Source organism: Arctopsyche grandis, chromosome 2 (genome assembly GCF_051622035.1).
Source record: "Arctopsyche grandis isolate Sample6627 chromosome 2, ASM5162203v2, whole genome shotgun sequence".
NCBI classification, from domain to species: Eukaryota; Metazoa; Arthropoda; class Insecta; order Trichoptera; family Hydropsychidae; genus Arctopsyche; species Arctopsyche grandis.
The window spans coordinates 1514071-1539941 of NC_135356.1; the positions used below are offsets into that span (position 1 = coordinate 1514071).

Consider the following 25871-nt stretch of genomic DNA (forward strand, 5'->3'; position numbering starts at 1 on the left):
CTCCTAAACCACTGAACCGATTACGATGAAACTTTCGGGATTTGTCGTAAGTATGTCCGGAAGATTACTGTGAAAAAAAACGGGGAAAAAACTCTTAAGGGCGGTTTCAGACTAGCGTATTTTTCTGCGCGTACATCGTTTCGGCATACGCGCTTACACGCGCTTCAAAAAACCGCACTCGCGTACACGGGCTTATTCCAGCGTGTTCGCTCCAACCGGTAGTGGTGATTTAGTATCAACATGGATAATACGAGCTTATAAGCGCGTATACGCTCGTACGAGTTGCGCGTATGGAAAACGACGCACCTATACGCGCCTACATGCACTTCAAAAAACGAGATTATACGCGCGTATAAAACGCTAGTCTGAAACCGCCCTAGCACACCTTAAGCGGGTCACGTAGTACTACGTTTCATATGAATTTGACGAGAAATGCGGGATACGTAGTATTACGTTTGACATTGGTTCATCGCGGAAGGCGGGATACGCAGTACTACATTTAGTATATGGAGTTTTTTTTTTGTATGAGTTTTAATGCTGAACGATTTTTATAATCTATTGTATTTATTATTATATCTACCGCTAGTCGCCGCAAAAAAAATTCGCCCGCTTAAGGTGTGTTAATAATAATATTCGTAATTACGATTTTACTGACGCGAAAGTAAAGCTATCCCGCCTTCAACGCATCACGCCGCGATTGTGACAATAATCGCGCCACGCCTACCTCGCACTCGAATGTACTGACCATTCAGGGGTGTACCACAAATACACAGCGGATGGCTCACGTCAACAAATATATCTATACCTATATATAAAATTGAATGATTGTGGAACGGGAATGGGAATTGCATGCGTTATTGTGGCATTGCAAAGCATGCCGGGTTCAGCTAGTTTATTATATATTTTATTTATACCACATTGGACATGTGTGGTATATATAAAACGAATTTGTACAGACAGTGTGTGCAATATACATATGTCGAGGTATGTATAAGAGATTGTACCTTGGAGTCTTGGACATCTTAAATTATACATATTACAGTAAATGCACTTGTCAGTAAACTTACTACCCGATGTATACAAAATAAAATTGATAAAATTTTAATATAAAAAAGTTGTTGATATTATTGGTTTATTTATGGAATACGTATATAATCTATATATATATATATATATATATATATATATATATATATATATATATATATATATATATATATATATATATATATATATATATATATATATATATATATATATATATATATATATATATATATATATATATATATATATATATATATATATATATATATATATATATATATATATATATATATATATATATATATATATATATATATATATATATATATATATATATATATATATATATATATATATATATATATATATATATATATATATATATATATATATATATATATATATATATATATATATATATATATATATATATATATATATATATATATATATATATATATATATATATATATATATATATATATATATATATATATATATATATATATATATATATATATATATATATATATATATATATATATATATATATATATATATATATATATATATATATATATATATATATATATATATATATATATATATATATATATATATATATATATATATATATATATATATATATATATATATATATATATATATATATATATATATATATATATATATATATATATATATATATATATATATATATATATATATATATATATATATATATATATATATATATATATATATATATATATATATATATATATATATATATATATATATATATATATATATATATATATATATATATATATATATATATATATATATATATATATACATATATCATCGTCATCATCATCTACAGCCATTCACCATCCATTACTGGGTGAAGCCCTCTCCAACACCCTTTTTGACACACGTTTCCGTTTTGAGCAACTCTCATACATCTCACCAGACACATTTTCCTAATTTCGTCTACCTATTTTCCCTGCGGTCTTCCTTTTACCCCTTTGCATTCTCTCGGGAACCATTCAAGCACTTCTTTAGTCCACTTTTATTCCATTCTTCTAGCCACGTGGCCCGCCCATTGCCATTTCAATCTCATTGCTCTATCCACTATGCCACATATATAGGTTTTGCCTAACACCAAAAGGCGCCGGTTTCGATCTTGTGAGTTGACCTCGATTGAAAAGAATTTATTCCGAGTATTTATCTGTAATGCTGCTGGTAAGGCTTGGATATTTGTTACTTCAGGTCGATCGTTTCCTATCACAGTTTGCCAATTTTTCTGATTTCACTGTTGAAACGGTTCCTCGATTAAATTGGCTAAAAAACCTTCCTAACTTCCAATTATGTCACCACTATTTGAGTATTGATTAACCTTTCCACCGCGTACGACTACTATACATTTCCTAGCGAACATGCCCTCAGCGCGTGAGACACGCATAGATGTCTTGGAAGTTCCAACCTGTATAAGAGCCGTCTATTGTGTTAAAATTTTATAACTTGATTGAAAATATTACTAAATGTATACTTTACCAAATTCAATAGATGGCAGTAGTCAAAAAAATTCAATATAGGCTAAAATAATTTATAAAATATTACAACTTATATTTATAGTCGAAAACGCGATAACAAAATCCGCAAAAAAGCAGGGCATGTTCGCTAAATTTGGTGACGCGGGCAAAGGGTTAATGTACAATAAAATGTATGTACAATTCATAGATGTCTCGTTAATTTCAAGTTTTCAGTGTCTCGTAATTCAGCAATTTGAGTTGCTGCATTGTATATGTATGTAAATAATAAAAATAAAAATAAACGACAACATACAAACAATCGGGTAATTAAATCATTACGATAAATCACGTTAACAAGTCAAAGAGCTCATGCACATCGATCACAATATGATAATATTTATCATATCCTGCACAAATATACATACATACACATAAAATTTTAGTACGCGTTTGTACGTAGGTAAATAGACAAAGGTGAGCCAAGAATCGAATATTTACAAAAGTTCTGTCAAGGAGGTGAAAAGAATTTGTAAACGCCGTGTATTATTATTAGCTTAAAGGTCGAATGTTAGATCAGATGTCCGCCTTTCCCACAATATGACACAAGACACGACGAACGCTCTAAAAAAAGAACAAAACACACGTGCTTTTGATACATTTCGACGTTGCATAAAAATCTGCTCGAAACGAAAGTCGCCGCGGCATCTTGAGGACGTTCCAAGTCAAAATTTCAAACGAAAATAAATAATTAGAAACGCGAAGAGGTGAACGATATACAAACAATGTGTACGCGCACATGTGTATGCATGTATATTGTAATTATCATGTGATAATTCTCAGATCACGTTGGAGATATACAAATCGCGAGAATGATGCAATCCAAGTCAAGCAACAAATCATAAATGTATAATATATGTACATACAGTGGCGGACTGGCCATACAAGCGAACATGCCCAATGGCATGTGGGCCCCACTATCTGTTAGTAAATATGGGCCCTCAGTAAAATTAAATAACTTTTTAACTATTTCACGTGTGTAAAAATTTATAGGATATTGCACTTTGGGACCTAAAGTTTGGATATTTAAACAAAACAAATTTCTTACGATATACAAAAACAGCTAATACCTGCTTTAACAGCCCAAGGATCGGTTAACTTTTTTTATTAGGCTCAAAAGTGAGTTTCAACAATTGCGTGGGCCCTTTTGCCGGGCCCACGCAATTGTCCAACGTCAATATTGTGTATATACCCATAATACCCATGTAACAACTACCTACTTAAATAAAAAAAGGTAATAAACAAATTTCCGTGAATAATATAAACTGAATTGCTTAAAAAAATTTTGATAGGACGATTCATCATCAACCAGCGATTTAAATTTACTTCATACTTTCAAAATAACATTTGATTATACTTCGACGATATAGTAAGATATAGTAAATACACAATTTTAAAAAGTTTCCGAATATAAAATCTATTCCTAATCTAGACACATCCATGTAAATAGAAATATAGGATAGGGGCCTCCTCCCCAAAATCCCGATTTTCGAGTAACATTAATTGAAAATATTATGCATTTTTTTCAGGGACGTAATTTGGGGGGGGGCATAGGGGGCTAGGGGGAAAGGTCCCCTTTACTTTATTTTGTTGGAATTCTTTTAACCCTGGGTGGGCCCCCTTTGACTCCTGGCATGCACTGATTTCAGTCCCAGTCCGCCACTGTGTACATATGTATAGCGACCCTCGTTTTGCTGAAAAATATTGATTTTGAATTCCAATTGGTGTAATATATATGTAGGTGGGTCTACCTCACGGGACCGAAAGTGAAACGCCCGAAAAGAAAGATAATCGGATTAGGCCGAGGCGCATCCCTGACACTGTGCGACCGTTATAATTGGTTTCAAGGATTATCTCCAGACTAAGTGCAAGTAGGCTAAACAATGGCCACCGAATTGGCGTAGTAACGGCACCCGGTCCCTTCTCAGAAGTGACAGCCATACCATGGGACTGAGTGTCGTGGGAATACATATCCGGGTGCATAGCTAAACAATAGGGAAGTAACCGGACGTCGAAGATGCCCTGAGCGACCTGTTCTTTATAAGGAGGTACTTAGACCATATCAAGACATTCTGTACGGAGCACTGCCAGTGCGTGTATCTCCTTAATCACCAATAAATGCTGTGAAACGACTTCGGCCTTTACTTGGATCCCACCCACCCACCTCTACGCAACAGTACCAAATAACGTAAACTATTATAAAAACTAGTGTATATTACCAAAGCGTCAGCATGAAATATATAAACGATCAGTACATATTTCGATGAAAAATGTCAGTGAATTTGTAATTCGAATTACAACGTATGAATTCGAACTACATACAACGTTCTACTAACCCTAATAACGTAATCTTAAATAAATAAAACCAACCCTAGCATAACCTTAAATAAATAAAACCAAACCTAACTTAAACTTAAATAAATAAAACCAACCTTATCTTAGCCTAACCTTAAGTAAATAAAACCAAATAAATAAGTGTTGGCTGCATCCATCCGCAAATGCGGCATCAAATAAAGCGAAATTGAAACAGATAGTGGAACATGAGAAGAGTGGGAATGGACAGGAGCCGGGTTGCGACGTGGGGTGGCGCGATTCGTGTCGGCAACGCACTCGATCATTCAACCGTCGAAATTTATAACAAAACCAATTCTCAACTAAAAAATAGTCACACTGACATTTCAGTTATTTTACTAACCATATATGAAATACAGGTCTACGTCACGAGCCCGAATGTGAAACGCCCGAAAACGCAAATATCGGAAGGCAAAGATCGAAAATCGAAAGATCTTAAGTCGAAAGATAAAAAAAAGGGTGCATGATAAACGGTACATACTCACTTAATTTGCGCGAGCAGGATACAACAGGAACAAGAGGAACAGGCTTTTCCTACCGTATTCTGCGCGCGCACATTAAGTAAGTTTTTTTCTTTTGTTATTATATTCGTACGTTTTATTGATATTTTTTTAGCTGTGACGTACATATGCATGTCGAATCGAAACAACTACTATAGTACGACACACACACACACACATACAGAATAGCGATATTATATATGTACATATGACATGTTAAATTTTCTATTGACATTTGAATATCGACGAAAGGGTCTCTTAGACTGTATTCTTCAGGGGGATGGTGGCCTCATGTTGAGGGCTTTAAGGGTCAATTCCTTGACCTTCAAAGCGGACTTTCAATGACATTTTAGTATTTTTTACAAGCCTCTTATATGTATCATTTCGCAAAAAATTGATTACTAACCAGATTTTATATATAATACTGATAATTTTGGAATAAAAAATACTGATCGTTTAGTACATATGTACATACTGATCAAAATATATTCTTCCTTTTATTATTTTAGAAATGTTGAATAAGACTAAAAAAATGTATGTATTTCGTTCTATAATGTCCGTACATCCTTTAAATAAGATGTGCACTCAAGTGCACCATAAGTGTACTCGGAACACCACTTTTTTTCAGAAAAGCTGATTATTATATGTATGTATGTATATGTAAGCGACGGAGTATACTTTGCACTATGCACAACATTGATACATACTAGAAACCAATTTAGATTGGTCGGACGATAGCAAAAGATTTCTCGTGAAGTGATGCATAATATTTACAATATATGTATGTCGGCTTAAAGATTCGCCGCAGAAATTTCTTGCAACCACTGTTTCGACGGAGTGTGCAAACGACATATTTTAGATTAGAAAACGTTTCCTGTGTTAAAAAAAAAAGACGAGATCGCTTGTCTTATCTGAAGATATAACATTCGTTGAATGAATTGTTCAAGTGGTGACTAAATCCGTCGATATTTTAACATATGTAGTAATTTATCATTTACCGACTTTATTTAAGCTGAAGTGCTGATGTTCAAAGGCCCGTATCGGTTTAAAGATTGCGATAACGGAGCTAAGGGGCAGGTCTGCTCCGAGAGCTGTCAATTTGGATCCGATTTTCGCTCCTCTAGCTGGTGAAAATCATCAACTGACAGAACACATCATACATATAAAGGGAATTTATTCGGTCGACGGTATTATTATAAAAATGAATACGTAAATGTGTTCGACGAAGCCATAAATTGTAGGAGAATAATAAGAAGAAGCCAAAGACATCCCAAATTAAATATCACAGACTGATTTAGATTGCAGTTTTTTTTTCTTCTCGAAACAATAAAATCAGTCGTGCTTCAATGGAAATCGATGACAAGGTGTAAATTATTGAAGGACGGCACTCGAATGGTTCAATGATTTGGACCATTTCAACAGTCATACACTAATCGCTCATTCCAAGTCCAAATTCAAAGCGGCGAGGTCAATCAGCTTTGAATACAATTCGATTAAAGCTCTTTTAGATTATTTGAAAAGTAGAGAGTGTAAACCAATAATCCACAAGCACTTCGGCATATCAAACTTCCAGACACAATAAACATTTCCAATGTTCACCTGTAAAATATTTCATTTAACCCTTTGTGTGCTGACGTCTTATCCACCATGCTGAAAATTTCGCCAACATTTCCAGCTAGAATTATTTAGAAATCCAATAGAAAGCAGGTGTAAAAATTGTAGCTGATCCAAACAAACCCTAGATAATTACCGCTTCGATTTCGAGTTCTGTAACGGTGTGTTTAGACTCTCTAACATATCTTGCAACAATATAAAATAAATAAAATAAGTCTATTAATGAATGTATTTTTGCAAAACTAGTTCCATCTTCTTTATTGTTGTTAAAATGATGCTCACAATCTAAATGCCAAGCCACAATCTAAAATACTCAGCAGTTAGGGATTTCCATTGAGAAATTCTGCTATGGTTATAAATTCAGAAATTCCGATGTAAAAGTCTTTATAAACATTGAAACGGATTGTACGATCTATGTTCAATGCTGCCTTTCCAGGCTTAGCGAGTAGAATTCTTGTTTATTTTTTTACATACTCAAAAAACAACGCCTATCAGCGTATTTCAAGCTCATGGAATCGTTGGCAAAACGTCGATCGGCGTTGGTCAGCATTCAAAGGGTTAAGAAAGACTTCCAACATAACCTTTCACCATTTATATGCAAAACTGGCAATAGGATATCAATGATGAGTGCTGGACATTAAATGTTTGGTCTTTTCAGTTGTAAATCAAAAATAGTACAAAATGGAACTGATGAAAGTTGTATCATAAATCTAAACGATTTATAATGTGTACATTCGGTAAAATGTAGCCGGGAAATTCAGACAGTTGTGATTCCATCAGCTGCTTAAACAGTATAATTAAACAAAATGTACATATATTGAGCAAACTCACAGTTGAATGCCGCCAGAAGTAAATGAGACCGTGAATGTCGGTGCTCGGCGCAAGCAGGAGATAGTCCCGCCACTCGTCGTAGCTGATGTTAAGACTGCCGTCCTGGTCCATCCTTAAAAGATACACAAACATGATATAACCAATGATTTTAAATAAACATCTCGAAATTTAACCGTTCTTCTCTGTTTTGATCCTATCTCATTGTTACAAGTCGTTTTTCTTTAAAGATAACGATATATATATATATATATATATATATATATATATATATATATATATATATATATATATATATTTATAATCATCATCTATAGCCATTCACTATTCACTGCCTTTACACGCTTCCACTCGTATCTGTTTTGCGCAACACTCATCCATCTCACCCGACCCATTTACCTAATTTCATCTACCCATCATCCCTGCGGTCTTCCTTTTACCCTTTTGCATTATCTCAGGTACCATTCTAGCACTTCTTTAATCCATCATTCAACCATTTTTCAAGCCCCGTGGCCCACCCATTGCCATTTCAATCTCTTTACTCTATCCACTATGTCCACTACCCTTGTCATACTTCTCACCCACGTATTCCGTTTCCGGTCTTAAAATAAAATAAAATGCGTGTTGAAAAATTTACACCACCATCTATATTTTATTCCATCACATTTTTTATAAATCATCACACAAAAAATAAAAATAGAATATTGGCACATGTACATGCAGATACTAAAAATCTTTTGCACAGTTGACAACGGCATTAATCTGCATATAATAAAACTGATCACAATGTAACCGTGATGATTGATAACGTCAAATATGAAGATGTGTGATAAAGCTATGTCTACTTTGCGTTCCTATGGAAACAACATAACGTAAATATTAATTCAGTTGGATAGAAATGAAAGAGGCGCGGAAATTATGACAACTAATTTTTATGAAATTCCATGATATTCAACCAATTTACACACGTGGACTGATGAAAATGAAGGAAATATTTCGCAGATCGCTGAAGCAGAAACAAAAACCATTGTTTCAAATCTAATATAATATATATATATATATATATATATATATATATATATATATATATATATATATATATATATATATATATATATATATATATATATATATATAGTGCAAACAGGATCTTTTCTTAGGCAAAAACCAAATGATCGCAATCAGATCAGAGAGCGGAGTAATAATTAGGAATAGAGAAGAAATCATAGACAGAGTTTACACGTTCTATGCAAAACTATACGAGAACGACAACGGCCAATTCCCCGCTCTGGAATCGACACACGGCCAAAGGGTTCCTGCAGTATTGCCTAGCGAAGTAGAGGCCGCGCTAAAAACTGCAAAGAACGGTAAAACCCCAGGGGAAGATAATATTCCCATTGACTTACTAAAATGTGGCGGCCCCCCCCTAATTAATATCTTAGCTAGGCTTTTCAGCAAATGCATCCAGAACCAAGCTATACCAGAAGGATGGAATAACGCAACTATCATTTTAATACACAAAAAAGGCGACAAAAGCGATATCAAGAACTACCGACCCATTAGTCTACTTTCAGCGGTCTACAAGCTCTTCACGAAGGTTATTACAGAAAGGCTGAAGAATATCCTCGACGAGAACCAACCCATAGAGCAGGCAGGGTTTAGGGCAAATTTCAGCACAATGGACCACCTCCAAGTAGTTGGCGAACTAATCGAGCGCGCCAACGAATATCAACGGCCATTGTGCCTAGGTTTCGTCGATTATGAGAAAGCCTTCGATACAGTTAGTCATAATGCAGTACTTAACGCTCTAAAAACACAGGGAGTGCCGGAACCCTATGTGGGACTGTTAGCTGCAATATATAAGAATGCCACAGCTTCGGTTAAAATTTTTTCAGGTACAGATAGATTTAGCATAGGAAAAGGAGTAAGACAAGGAGATACAATCTCGCCCAAGTTATTCAATGCGGTGCTTGAGGGAGTTTTCAGGAAATTGGATTGGGATACAGCCGGAGTAAGCATCAATGGTCGCTTTTTGAGTCACCTTCGGTTCGCAGACGATATAGTTTTAGTAGCTCGTGATTCAGCTGACCTACTTATCAGACTAACACAGCTGGACAGGGAAAGTAGAAAAGTAGGATTAAAAATTAACGTAGATAAGACTAAACTAATGTTCAATAGCTATTGCATGCCTGATAGCATCCCCTTAGATGATAAACCAGTAGAAGTAGTAAATAATTATTTATATTTAGGTCAAATAATTGACATGTCTGGTAGTAAAAATGAAGAGATAAAGAGACGTATGAAATTAGGGTGGAGTGCATTTGGACGGATGAATGCTGTTTTTAAATCAAAAATGCCACTCTGCCTGAAGAAAAGGATCTTTGATCAATGCGTTTTGCCAGTGATGACGTATGGATGTGAAACTTGGACACTGAACGCCAAGATGCAAAATAAAATCCAATGCACTCAAAGAAGTATGGAACGCTGTATGCTTGGCATAACGAGGAAAGACAGGAAGCGGAACACGTGGGTGAGAAATATGACAAGGGTAGTGGACATAGTGGATAGAGTGAAGAGATTGAAATGGCAATGGGCGGGTCACGTAGCTAGGAGAATGGACGAAAGGTGGACAAAAGAAGTGCTTGAATGGTACCCGAGAGAAGGCAAAAGAGTAAAAGGAAGACCGCAAGGAAGATGGGTGAACGAAATTAGGAAAATGTGCGGAATGAGATGGATGAGTGTTGCGCAAAACAGAGACGAGTGGAAGCGTGTTGGAGAGGCCTTCATCCAGCAGTGGATGGCGAATGGCTGTAAATGATGATGATGATGATATATATATATATATATATATATATATATATATATATATATATATATATATATGTATGTATATATGTATGAACTGCCGACTGAAAAAGTCACACAATAGTAGAATTATTTATAATACAAACTTTCTCAATATGATCTTGTAATTACATATGTACATATACATACATATCATGAATTGTACGAGATATGACAGAACATTGATGATATAAATATTGCAACACTCGGCAGCATCTCCTATTAAGAAAATTGTTATAAAAGACTTTTGAAAACAATTTTAGGGAAGTCACTTATCCATACATTTGGATATTTGTGACACCGAATCGATTGTTTCTTATCAGAGTTTTCCAATTTGTCTGATTGCATTGTTGAAACAGTTCCTCAAAAATCAGCCTACCTGGTGATATGTCACAAATATCTGAATTTAATTTATGTATGTATAATAAAAAAGTTGGTGCTACTTTAGTAAGTAGCAACGACCTGTTTATTATTATTTTCGTTTTTTCCTGCCGCCCCATAATGTCATCGAAGCATTTCTATCAAAATATCGTCAGCAGCGAAGAAAATACCGACTCTAACAACCTAATCTTAAATGATTAGGGCCAACCCTAACTTAACCTAACCTAATCTGACCTTTAAATAAATAGGTGATGCCTGCTAAAATATGTTTTTTTTTTTAGTTTTATTTCATCAATATTTTCACAAAAGAAAAACAATTTAGGGTCAGGTTAGGTTAGGTTAAGTTAGGGTTGGCCCTATTCACTTAAGATTAGGTTGTTAGGGTCGGTATTTTCTTCGCTGGTGACGATATTCTGATAGAAATGCTTCGACGACATTATGGGGCGGCAGGAAAAAACAAAAATTATAATATATATATATATATATATATATATATATATATATATATATATATATATATATATATATATATATATGTCTCTATGGATTAATTAATTAATTGTTAAATTCGTGTTATTCAACCTCTCGAAAAATAGCGATTTATGTACTAAAAATGTTACAATGTTTGTAATTAATTGTCTAGGAAGGCGCATTGGAGTTTACCTGTTAGGCCTTCCTGGAATATTTCTACATATATAAAATACATAAAGCTATAATTGTGCATGATCATACTTCTGAGTCTTCTTTCATCAAACTATAATAAAATGGTGTTCCTAATATTTAATAACCTGTCTAAAAAAGTCACAAATCTTCTTCTAATTTATAAATATTAATGTTTTTCATTTTTCTGCTGTGCAAATCTACAGTTTTCAATTTAAAAGCACTTAATTTCGCATAGTATCTCATGGTACTCTAAATTAGACTGTAGACAGTAAATATTCCATTTATTAATTTTCTCACCTACCCGAGCAATAATTCGGCTATGTATCAGATAAACAAAAATTTACAGTAATTTTGAATCTTATGGAAAACAGAATAATACTGCAGATAAAACAGCGAGGTTAAAATCTATTTGAGAATATTGAAATGGACGAAAGGTGGAGAAAAGAAGTGCTAGAATGGTACCCGAGAGAATGCAAAAGGGTAAAAGGAAGACCATAAGGGAGATGGGTAAAAGTAATTATGAAAATGTGTGGAGTGAGATAAGATGAGAGCGCAAAACAGAGACGAGTGGAACCGTGTTGGAGAGGCCTTCATCCAGCATTGGTTGGTGAGCAGCTGTAGATAATGATGAATGTATCATTATGAATAGTTTACGACAAAAGTCAGGTTTACATATTGTTACAGCGTTTTCGTGGAATAAGATGGTATAATGTACATATGTATAGACTCTACATATATACATGTAAGAAAAGTACAATATTACATTTCATGATATATAATATATAATTCTTTTATTTATATGTAGAAGATTTAACACTTTTTAAGTTTTTTTTTAGTCAATATTTAACTTTTGAAGCGCAGTTCACTTCATACGTTTTACTTATATATATGCTTTATTAAAACAATTTAAAATTTGAACAGTACATTTTCGATATGATGATGATACACATAGATTTACTTATCCAATCCATTGATTTGGTTTCACATTTTCCATCTGGATAATTAAGTTTCAACGGGAGATGGCTAATCATAAAACTTCTAATCAAACAAGAGATTCAGTACTTTTTGTATAACGCAAAAACACTTGGCATTATGTACTGCAATGCAAAATCACTTGGAATTAACAATAACTTAAAACATTTTTGGTGTGTGTGTTAAGAAGAGACGAGAGACTTTTACGATACATCTAAAGGAATACGAGACCATTATTTGAGGAAAAATTGCAGGAACAGACCGGAGTGAGTTTTCTGTTTAAAAAAATTACAACAGTAGTTCAAAATACTGCTTTGAGCAATAGCAAATAAAGCGATTGTTTCTTTGTTATAGAACCATAGCTAAAAGTTGCAAATTTGACCCAATTATTTCAACTTAGCACACCCACAATGATGCAAAACCAAGATAGTGTAAAGGCTACTGAAAAATTACATAAAGTATTAAGCGTACAACCCCAATAACGCAAGGGTGTACTATTAAATCTATGTATGAAAGTGCAATGAAATTTATTATTGTTTACTCCAAGTTATGCAAAATTTGAAAGGTAATTACTTTCAAACTCATTTTAATATTTTATTTTTAATCATAACATTCTATCACCGAAAACATGCCACGTAGGCTTTCAGGCAAAGTACATAAATTAAGCTGCTTTGAAACTCGCTCTTTTGTTTGATTTCAATACTCACTTTAGGCACAGCAATACCATATTTTGAGTTAAAGACTGCAAAGGTCAAAAACCGGTATAAATTGTGCACTTTTTGAACACTCATATCTCATAAACGAGAAGAAAGCAACAAAAATCATGGTCGTATTCGAATTCACGTGTCGAATTTAGTAAAGATTGAATATTCTCCGCTTCTTTAACTTTTTTGTTGCTCAGTGTGATCAAAACAGTTTACTTTCAATCATCAATTAATTTATACTGTCTGCAGTGACAGAAAATTACAATGGATTGGTCGCCAAAGGCAATGAATGACGTGGGAGTTCAAAAACAATGACACGGGAGGGTTGAATTCGATCATTTGACGCTAGATAAGGATCATTAAGAGTAATTTCGTTAAAATCGAATCGCTTATTTGACAGTACATGTACATAGGATATACCTTTTAAGTAAGTTGGTGGCTTCAGATCTATCCATAGCAACACCCAATTCAGCAAACGCAGTGATGAGTTCTTCCAAATCCACCTTACCTGAAAGATAAATTTAGACAAATATTTACATATATGCTTTTTGACACAAAGGTGGACAAAGAAGAGGTTATTAAAATTTAAATATGTAAATTGAGAGCAAGATTTTCATAAGAATTGAATTTGTAACTGAGCGACGTCTACTTTACATAATCGCACAAATCCATTTGTATTTTTAAATATTTCCACTGAAATTTATTCGAAGAGCATCGAATAACAATTTTTAACAGTAACAAGTTTTAGTATTATGTATAACATTACACCGTAAAACCTCTAAAATAATCTACAAGTATTCCTTTCGCATCCTTTTGGATATCTTTCGAACACTTGCCTTTTTTAAACAAGATTACTGAGTAAATTGAAATTAAATCTTGTTATGTTACCCACATTTATTACATAATTTAATAAAGCAACAATACAAATGAAGTCAAACAACGTTTTGGGTTCGTTACGTCTTACATTTCACTAGAGAAAAAAGTTTTCAGTGTAGATTTCTGATATACATATGTACATATGTGGTGCTGAATTCGATTTTATTCCTGTAATTGCTGTATCTTCAGAAAAATATATTACAACTTTTATTTCAATATACATATGTAATCTACATATGTATGTATATAAAATTGAATGTATGTCTGTCTCGTATAGGCTCCTAAACCACTCAATCGATTACGATGGAACTTTCAGGATTTGTTTTATGCATGACCGGGAAGCTTACTGTGAAAAAACCTCTATAATATTAAACCTAATAATAATATTCGTTATTACGATTTTACCGATGCGAAAGTTTGAAGCGCCATTGTGTAGTCAAGGACATGTGTTCGTTGGTGACCACATTACCAGTTGGTTTATGACGACACGGCGTTAAAGAGACGTTAGTTGAGCTCCAATCATCATTTGAAACGGGAACGGGAATTGCATGGTTCAATAAGCTAGTAGTTAAATAAGAAATAATCAATAATAAGTTTTCGTAAGTCTCATTTAAACTTACATTTGTACTCGAGTATTGCATTTATTTTTATTTTCTTTTAATAGTCAATTCGTTATTCTTTTTGTGCCAACATATACATACATATATTAGGCAAAAATTTTGGCCACATGTGACGTTCACCAACAACACATGTGTGGATCAGATGTGGTGGAAACAATTAGACGGTTAATGACTTGCTAGTGAATATTTTAATGTGAAGTTAAATTACATGTATTATATGTACTATAGCATTACATATATTATATGTACGCAAATTTATGAACCTTCCAATGAATTTCTAAAATAATTTGGTGGTTCTGATAGCAGACACAACTGGATGGTGCCAATTATATGTTATATCTGATTTATCGGCGTACGATTTTTTGCCTGAACTATTCAGGAGTTCTTCAATTTCGGAAATTTTGTCTACGAAAACAATGTAGACTGAGTTCTATGTGACTTATTTTTTTAAAAAATAATTTTATACAATATTTTCTTGTTTTGATAGTAAATATTGTATTTACTTTTCAATTTGACTTTTTTTAAAGTTATTAATCGTAAAACTGTTTCCGATCTACACTATGTGTGTATGCAGACTGGTCTACCAACTTGGCATAGGCCAGTTTGGTTTTCAGCGCCACCATATTTTGAAACAATTATTTTATAATAGATGGTTGTTGATACCCGGGGCCAACTTTTTCAATTTCAATCTTTTTCGACATTTTACAATCGGCATATAAATATATTTATATACTACAATAGTTGCACCCGGCATGCGAGCTCAACTAACGTCTCTTTAACGCCGTGTCATCATAAACCAACTGGTAATGTGGTTACCAACGAACATTTCCGTGACTACACAATGGCGCTTCAAACTTTCGCATCGGTAAAATCGTAATTATGAATATTATTATTAAGAGGTTTTTTTTTCACACAGTAAGCTTCCCGGACATGCATACAACAAATCCTGAAAGCTCCATCGTAATCGGTTGTGTGGTTTAGGAGCCTATACGAGACAGACATACATTCAATTTTATATACATATTTTATTTAAAAAAATCAATACCACAGAGACTTGACAGGTTGCCCCAAAGCGTCAATGTCAACTCAACAAAACTGGCATTGAAAGGTCCAAGTAATGTGCCAGTAAGTTAAGGAGTCGAACAGCTCTCGAGAGGGGGGAGTTCATGAGCACGTTTGATTTAGCCCTAATTGGCAAAAAGATATCATGCTGTCGCAAAACTCTAATAATATCAATAACTTACATATTTTATATTAAAATTTTATTAATGTAAATATTTAATTGGGGGGGGGGGGGGGGGTTGAATGCGATACCATGTACATTTCACTAGATCGTTTTGACTATAAACAAGCTTATTACTTGTTGTATTTAGATCGAGTTTTACCATCCATCATTCGTCCAAAGGTGTTTTTCATTCATTTATAAACATTAACAACATAAATAAAAAAATAAGAATTACCATCTTTGTTCTTGTCAAGATGTGAAAACTGAAGTTTGAGGTTCTTTTCATGCTCCCGCACGTAAAATATGAACTCGGAAAGGCAGACATCACCACTCTTGTTTGAATCTGACTGCGCTAAGAATTTCTGTAAAGCACAAAAAAAAGGCAATGTGAATATTTTGACAGAATTACATCATCGGCGAACACAAAACGTGTTCACAATATGTACACCATAAACATGACGCATCTATAATAATTAATTAACACACCCATTTCGTCACAAAATAGCACAACAAACGTCGAAAATAGCATAACAGTATGAGGTTAAAAATAAATCATAATTAGATGTGCGAATAACGAAACGCTGCTGACACGACTATTTTTTTAAATGTTTTTGATAGAAAATTTGCCAACAGATTCTAGGAGGACGTCGAAGAGTAAATTAAAAAAAAAAAAGAAAACTATCTTGAGGTATTTGCCGTGCTAAAGATAGTATCGTTTACATCTGGTAACAATTATACTGCATTTGTATCATCTACAACTGATTTGATGTGTGTTTACGTTTAGATTGTGATTTACACGTGTGTAAAACGTCTATGAAGCATTACCTTATTAAACAAGCATTGGTATTAAATCATATAGTTTTCGATACAATTGCCAAAGTTTGTTTATAATCATATGATTCGCCATTTTTAATCAAGATTTCTAGACCTTCGGAGCAATTTGAAATTAATTTCTTCGATTATATTGATAACTGGCTTACCTCGATAAAATAAACGAATTTTTGTTATTAATCCACAGGAATAGTCGAAATATGATTTTTCTGAGTAGGATTTTATTTAATTCTCATATAAAGACAATTTAATATATTATCCCTATTAATTCAATTCAGATTCGTGTAAATACGAGTAAATACTAGTACGAGTTTTTAGCTCGCAATTTTACCGATTTAAAATTCAGCACACTTCCAATTAACCCTTTTAAACGAAAAAAAAAACAATAGTGTGGCCAGAAAACTATCCCAATAAACATGTTTCAATAGAAAATACTCAACATAAAAGAGTCTTAACAGTGAGAAAAAATCACAAGTGAAAATACGTACTTTTGACTTTTGATTTGAACTTAGACTACTTAGAGATTTGAAAGCTGAATAGTACTACAAATGAAAGATAAAATACCCGACTATAGATTCCAATATTCATTTTGAACAGGAAATTGACAGATTTTGGGACATCGACCAAACACCAAGATATAGAAAATCGCACGATTTAAAAAACACATATCTCCGAATCTCGAGCCAATCAACATTTTTTATTACCAGATTCGTGTTCACTGGGCATAGATCTATAAGAAAAGTCATATCTAGTCTCTGAACCAAAAAAAAAAGTCGTCATATGTCAAACAGTGTAATCATTCCTGAAAATGTCATTTTCCACACTGCTGTAGAATTCCATCAACCTTATTATATTTTTCCGAACATTAATGAGTGTATCTATAAAAGTATGTCAAATGTCAAATCAGTATGTAGGAATATAGTACAACTTGTACGATCCCGAATCGAGGTAGGTGATATCATCCAATTACCCATAAGCACAAGCCATATGATTGCATCCTAGCCTGAAATATCTTCGTTCATACAAGGGCAAAGACACAATTTGATTCGCTCCACATCTCATCTCATCACACAGCTACGCATTGCACAACCAACCAAGATAAAAAAAACTAGCGCACTAACCCCAGACGTTATTGAGTCTTTGGAGTTCAGCCTGCCCACTCCTCCAAAGTTAACCACCTACCTCCTTCACTGTACATACAATAATACTAGTATACTGAACATGAATAAAGTTCTTCTTAAAGATTCAACCGAGTTTTTATAGGCCAGAACATATTCGAAATATAAGCCTTCCCTGCCGATAAACACTACAATGTGCTTATAATTGAAAGCGATCTCCTTTTATTAGAATTTGCAACGTTTAAAAATAGACTTTCTTTATCTACATTCAACAAAAAAATTAATCGCTTCTTTCGTGAAGATGAATATAAACTTCGGTTAAGTATCCCCCAAAATTAGACAAGCATGTTGCAAAAAAAAGTGGAATGGGATATTTTTTAACATTCTTCCTGCTTGCGAACTGAAAGTGTTAGTGGTTAGTTAGTGTGAAAGTGGGTATCTAATTCACCATAATTTTTCGAACTAGATTATAATTTATTATTATTTTACCAAGGGTGTAAAAATGCTCAACTACAAGTAAACGTTGAAAACGTCGGTAAGTAAACAACCAGAAGTGGCTAGAAAATGATTTAAGTGATCCAAGGTTTCGATATAAGAGTAAATGATCGATTGTATAAGTCACAACACAACATTAATTTCAGTTGACAGTTTATTGAAGTAAATTGACCGATGAGGATTCTAATACAACACGATGATAACTTATATAACTAGACTTGGATTGGAAATATGTTGTGTTTTAAATATAAATAATAATGTATAGTTTGAATTACACATACTATTTTTAACTAAAATAGTATGTGTAATTAAATTTTTGGGGTTCCCGGAAAGATGCACTAAATAGTAGCGCAGTTTCGAGAAGTCATAATTTTCAAAGGCGCTCGTAAAGAACTTGTGCAGTAGAATTCAAAAAAAAAAAAAGGTTAGCACTCTCCGGTAACGTACAAATACCCCTCGACGCTTTTTTGTGGAATTCTATTTCGTTAGTTCTCCTTGAGCATCTTTGAAAGTTTGGTAGTCTCGAGAGTGCAACTATCTCGAGTGCATTTTTCCGGTCACCATTTTTTACTAACCTCCTTTACGTTTTTTGACCTGTATAATACATGTTGGGCAACTCTCATCCATCTCATCCCACACATTTTTCTGATTTCATCCAACCATCTTCCCTGTAGCCTTTCGAGCACCCTTTCACATTCTCTCGAGTACAATTCGTGCACTTTTTTCATCTAGATACGCGACCCGTCCATTTCCATTTCAAACTATTTACTCTCACCATAACATCAACCACCTTTGTCATATTTCTAACCCACGTATTCCGTTTTCTATATCTACTAACTATACCAAGCATACAGCGTTCCATACTTTTTTGAGTACACTGGACCTTGTGCAGCATTCTGGCGTACATTACAATATATTTAACACAGACATAATCTTGGTCTAAAACAAAGCCAGTATAGTCGAACCGATATATGTATGTATGTAGTATGAGACTTACGTAAAATGTACATGCTATCGCATTCACCCCCCACACGGCCCACGATGGCCTATTACATTTCGTTTCAGTTTCGCATTGCATTTTAGTAAAGAATTACAACATTGTCCTTAAGTATAATTTGACTTTTTATTTATTGTTAGTTTTGAGTTCGAGTTTCGTATTTTTAAATATTTAAATTAATAAAAATTTTAATATAAAATACATAAGTCGTTGATCTTATTAATTTATTTATGGAATACGTCCATATTTTATATTAATGGAAATTTATATTTTTTAGACGATAAAATTAATTGTCAACGTCATGTTATGGACAATAAAACTCACAGTAATATTATTAACCTTTCCACCGCGTACGACTACTATACATGTCCTAGAGAACATGCCCTCAGCGCGCCAACACCCTTCCACACGTCTCCGTTTTGAGCAACTCTCATACATCTCACCAGACACATTTTCCTAATTTCGTCTACCTATTTTCCCTGCGGTCTTCCTTTTACCCCTTTGCATTCTCTCGGGAACCATTCAAGCACTTCTTTAGTCCACTTTTATTCCATTCTTCTAGCCACGTGGCCCACCCATTGCCATTTCAATCTCATTGCTCTATCCACTATGCCACATATATAGGTTTTGCCTAACACCAAAAGGCGCCGGTTTCGATCTTGTGAGTTGACCTCGATTGAAAAGAATTTATTCTGAGTATTTATCTGTAATGCTGCTGGTAAGGCTTGGATATTTGTTACTTCAGGTCGATCGTTTCCTATCAGAGTTTGCCAATTTTTCTGATTTCACTGTTGAAACGGTTCCTCGATTAAATTGGCTAAAAAACCTACCTACCTACTATGTCACCACTATTTGAGTATTGATTAACCTTTCCACCGCGTACGACTACTATACATGTCCTAGCGAACATGCCCTCAGCGCGTGAGACACGCATAGATGTCTTGGAAGTTCCAACCGGTATAAGAGCCGTCTATTGTGTTAAAATTTTATAACTTGGTTGAAAATATTACTAAATGTATACTTTACCAAATTCAATAGATGGCAGTAGTAAAAAAAAATAAATATAGGTTGTAAAATTCAAAAAAATATTACAACCTATATTTATAGTCGAAAACGCGATAACAAAATCCGCAAAAAAGCAGCCGCGTACAGGGCATGTTCGCTAAATTTGGTGACGCGGGCAAAGGGTTAAAGACCTTGCATTGAATTATATTGTAATAATATTATATAGTTAAATAAGAAATAATTAAAAAAAATATAGAAATCATTTTACGTCCTTACAATGTTACAACACAAGTGAAATATATTTTTTTTGATTATTATTAAAGAGCGGACCAACTTTGCGCCGTTCATTGTTCGTTGTTCGCCGTACATTGTCCATTTTTATAATGAACCTTTTTTTATGCTCTCTAGCTTTGTAGTTTGCCCCGTTTCCTGGAATGCAAGCTGGACCTCCGTCCTTTAATTAGTATAGTTCATTAAATCCATAGATATAGAAAATATGGATGAGATGACAATTATGTATTTAGATAAAATTTATTTAATAATTATTGAGAAATCATTGTAGTTCTGCAACTTTTAAAATACACGAAAATGGTTTATTTAAAAAAAAAATTCTTGTATTAAAAATAAACACCAGTTTAATATAGTGAAAATTTTTCTCGTTAATTCTGAAACTTTAATGCTAATTTGCTGTTGCATTTACTTTCACTTAACTGTTGATTGAGAAGTGTTTTGTTTTACAAAATAATGTAACATGAAATCTAGTTCACACTCATAAATTAAAAATAATCAATAAAAAAAAGAAAAGTCAGCCAATTTTTCACTTGCAAATTTTCTTACATTTAAATTACATGCTCGTTAACTTTCAATGGATAAAATGGCAAGTTCCGGCGACCTGTCTTCACACATTAAGCTTTGTAGTAATTTTAATTTGGAAAATGACTGTTCTGATGTGGCCACACTAACAGCAAGGGTTAAAAATAATACAAATTAAATATAAACATATAGAAAAGTGGAAATGGGATGCTTAGCAATTGAGAACTGAAAAATAATAATGGTAATAAATCAGGCCGATATTGCAGACGTTCAGTTCTTCCGAATCTATGTGTGAATAATTTGAACGCTCCAAATTAACTAAAACATGAAATTATGTGAATTTTTCCTTGTTTGTTGATCAAGATTTTACTATTCTGTGTATAGCATCGGCTCATATTTTTCCCCAAGTTGATCAAGTAATCATTTTTCCCAGCAAGACAAGAACTAAAAACCTTTTCATCAATTATGTGACACCTTGGTCCATGGGTTGAATACGACTTACTTTTCTGTTGAAATTCCGCCAACATATCCAACTAGAATTATTAAGAAATCCAATAGAAAAAAGGTGTAAAATTGTAGCTAATTCAAACAAACCCTAGATAACTACCGCCGAGGATTTGGAGTTTTGTAAAGGTGTGTTTAGACTCTCTAATTTATCTTGCAACAATATAAAATTAGCAAAAGAAGTCTATTAATGAATGTATTCTTCCAAAACTAGTTCCTTCTTCTTCACTGTTGTTAAAATGTAATGCTCACAATCTAAAATACTCAGCAGCTAGGAATTTCCATCGAGAAATTCTGCTATGGTTATAAATTCAGAAATTCCGGTGTAAACCAGTCATTATAAACATTGACACGGATTACACGACCCATGTTCAATGCAGTTTTTTCAATGCTACCTGGAAAGGCTTAGCGGGTAGTGTATTTTATATTATCACAAGACATAATAGAGAGTCTAAACGCACCTTTACAAAACTAGAAATCCTCGGCGGTAGTTATCTAGGGTTTGATTGGATCAGCTACAATTTTGAAATACTTACATATCTCCTTTACGTTTCACTTACGATTACAATTCAGGAAAAAATTTGCCTCTTATCCGATCGTTTTCATATTTTGCCATATTGCTCATTTTGGCCATCAATATATTTTTTAATTTAATTTCATTTAAAAAGGCTCACCAACAATGTACATACATTACACAATATATTCTATACATATTTATGATTCTGGTATATATGTACATCACTTATAGGTGTGTGCACAACATTATTTAAGTATATTACAAATTATTTTTAAATGTTAAACAATTAATCTAGAATACAGTAGAACAATTAACACAACAATAATAATAGTAATAATTCGATTACAATCATAATAATAATTAGATTACAATAATAATAATTCGATTACAATAATAATATATGTAAGTCAATGCCATTACGATGGTGCAAAAATACCGTGTAATGGTGCTTACGGACTAAACCAACGACGATTTTGTAGCGTACAAAATATTGAAATAAAAATTGAAATTAAATATCAAAGTTGGCCTGTTCGTTGGCTTGGTGCGTACGCACCATAAGACGCGTTTGAAATTTTAATTTCTGAAAACTGACTGACGTCTATCCAGTTTTTAGTCTTAAACATACTTAGATGGCGGTAGTAAAATAAAATTGGCATTTTAATAATTTTAGTAACCAATACTAATAGTCTAACGACGTCCAAAAAAAAAAAATCACACATTTTTTCTAGATCACGAAAACACGACCAGTGATCGATTCCGACAAAATCTCGAGTTGGAATTTTGGTATGATTTGACAAAACTTATCATCTATACTAATAGTCTAACGACGTCCAAAAAAAAAAAAATCACACATTTTTTTCTAGATCACGAAAACACGACCAGTGATCGATTCCGACAAAATCTCGAGTTGGAATTTTGGTATGATTTGACAAAACTTATCATCTATACTAATAGTCTAACGACGTCAAAAAAAAAAAATCACACATTTTTTTATACATCACGAAAACACGACCAGTGATCGATTCCGACAAAATCTCGAGTTGGAATTTTGGTTTTGAAGATTTGACAAAACTTATCATCTATTGTTAATACGTCCATATACAAAGTAATGTGAATGAAGTGGGGGGGGGGGGGGACCCAATTTCCAAGCATTGCACTGTGCACTGACGACACGAGCTGGTGAAAGTGTGACGTAGCAAGAGTCAGAGAATGTGTGTCAATGAGGGGAGCAGCGAGCACGCGTTCCCACCCGTCGGGTCTAAGTTAGGTTAGGTTAGGTTCGGTTCGGTTAGGTAAGGCTGGGGCTTCGCCTCACCTCGGCGTATTTGTGATGCAGGCCGAGCTCCTTGAGAGACAGCGACAGGTCGTGAATGTCGATCTTGCCGTTGCCGTCGGAGTCGAGCTTCGCGAAGAGTTTCTCGAGACGTTCCTCATCTTCAGGAGGCAGCTTGGCAAGAACCCCCATGACAGGCGCCACGCCGAGCGCGAACTGACACTACGCGCGCGCGCCTCTCATCGAACCGAAACTGCCACCATTCTCAAACTGTGGGCGCGTTCCACTTTGACAGCTCGCATGCACGACTGACAGGAGGGGGGGAAAGGGAAAACCCCAATCATGACAATCATCACTACCGACGTCAGCGTGCATAAATGGGCCAATCATTGTCAATTTCCACGGTCAATCTTTTTTTGTATGCTCTCTAACTTTGTAGTGTGTCCTCTTTCGTGGAAAATAGCACCGTCACGACTATCCTTAAGGTTCGGTGATTACTGGTCACAAATTACTTGTCACAAAGTCACTAAAATCTCTATGTATAACGGAACATCTGGCAGCCGAAAAGTCCATCATACTAACAATAACTATCATACTAACGAAAACTCGTCAAATATTCCGCATTCGCATTCTACATTCCGCATTCTGCGCGCGCACATTAATACGGGAGGAAAAGCTTGTTCCTCTTGTTCCTGTTGTATCCTGCTCGCGCAAATTAAGTGAGTATGTACCGTTTACCATGCACCCTTTTTTTGATCTTTCGATTTTCGATCTTTGCGTTTTCGATCTTTGCTTTGGGCCCGTGACAGAGACCGGAAGTAAATTTTTTTTATTTTTTTTTATTTTACATATATACCAGGAAGGCCTTACAGGGAAATCCCAATGCGCCTTCCTGGCCAATTACAAATACAAATACAGCATTTTTATTATAAGTCGTTGAATTGCGAGACACTGAAAAAACTCGCAAATTAACGAGACATCTATGAATTGTACATAAATTTTTATTGTACATCAATAAAATTTTTCAAATACTGGTGACATAGTAGGTAGGAAGGATTTTTAGCCAATTTTTTTTCCGGGAACCGTTTCAACAATGAAATCAGAGAAAATTGGCAAACTCTGATAGGAAACGATCAACCTGGAGTCACAAATCCAGGTCTGACCAACAGCATACTCTGAAAAATTCATTTTCATTCAGGGATAGAACCCGGCACCTTCTTGACGGTAAGCAGAAGCTTAACGTCCGAGCTATGCTGCTGGCTTAAATATATTTAAATGGCAATGGGAGGGTCACGTAGCTAGAAGAACGGATGATATGTAGATGGACGAAATAAGTGCTCAAATGATACCCAAAAGGGTGCATGGAAGAAGGCCACAGAGGAGATGAGTGAATGTAATAAAAAAAATGAATGGAGTCAGACGGATAAAAGTTGCTCAAAACTGTCGGGGGATTATTCCGCATAAAGCGATCTCCCACACGTCACTAAAACCTCGATCACGGGACATCTGCCACTCGAAAATTCCATCCATCGAGAGCTGTCCACGCGAACTATCATATTAACGAGAACTCGAGTGCTAGATGTTCCGTATTCACGATTTTCGTGGCAACGATTGTCGTGTGCGTGATCGTAATGTGCGAAATAGTCCGTGCTCAAAACAGAGACGAATGGAAGTGTGTTGGAGAGGTCTTCATCCAGCAGTGGATGGCGAACGACTGTGAATGATGATTATACGGTTCGGTGATTATTGGTCACAAAGCGCTCGCCCAAAAGTCACTAAAATCTCTATAACGGAACATCTGGCAGCCGAAAAGTCCATCATACTAACGATAACTGTCATACTAACGAGAACTCGAGTGCCAAATATTGTGTATTCGCGATTTTCATGGCAAAAATTGTCTTTGTGACCACCGCAATGTGACGAATAGTCCAATTACCATCCTTAAATAGGGTTGTGGCTGTGGGTAGGGCAGAGAAATGTAATAATTAGAGGTAGTGTAGGAATCGGTCTCCCTCACGGGCCCGAAAGTGAAACGCCCGAAAACGCAAATATCGGAAGGCAAAGATCGAAAATCGAAAGATCTTAAGTCGAAAGATC

General features: G+C 34.3%; 1 protein-coding gene across 1 annotated transcript in view; it reads right to left on the minus strand.

The window, feature by feature from the left end:
- SCaMC (Short Calcium-binding Mitochondrial Carrier) overlaps window positions 1-24353 on the minus strand; it is a 58559-nt gene extending 34206 nt beyond the window's left edge. The window contains exons 1-4 of the mRNA XM_077444768.1: window positions 23817-24353; window positions 16457-16583; window positions 13921-14008; window positions 7940-8051 (exon numbers count right to left, since the gene is read on the minus strand). Of these exons, the coding sequence (XP_077300894.1) occupies window positions 7940-8051; window positions 13921-14008; window positions 16457-16583; window positions 23817-23966 (477 nt within the window). The 5' untranslated portion in view covers window positions 23967-24353. The remainder of the gene's footprint in view (window positions 1-7939; window positions 8052-13920; window positions 14009-16456; window positions 16584-23816) is intronic.
- Window positions 24354-25871: the final 1518 nt, after the last annotated feature.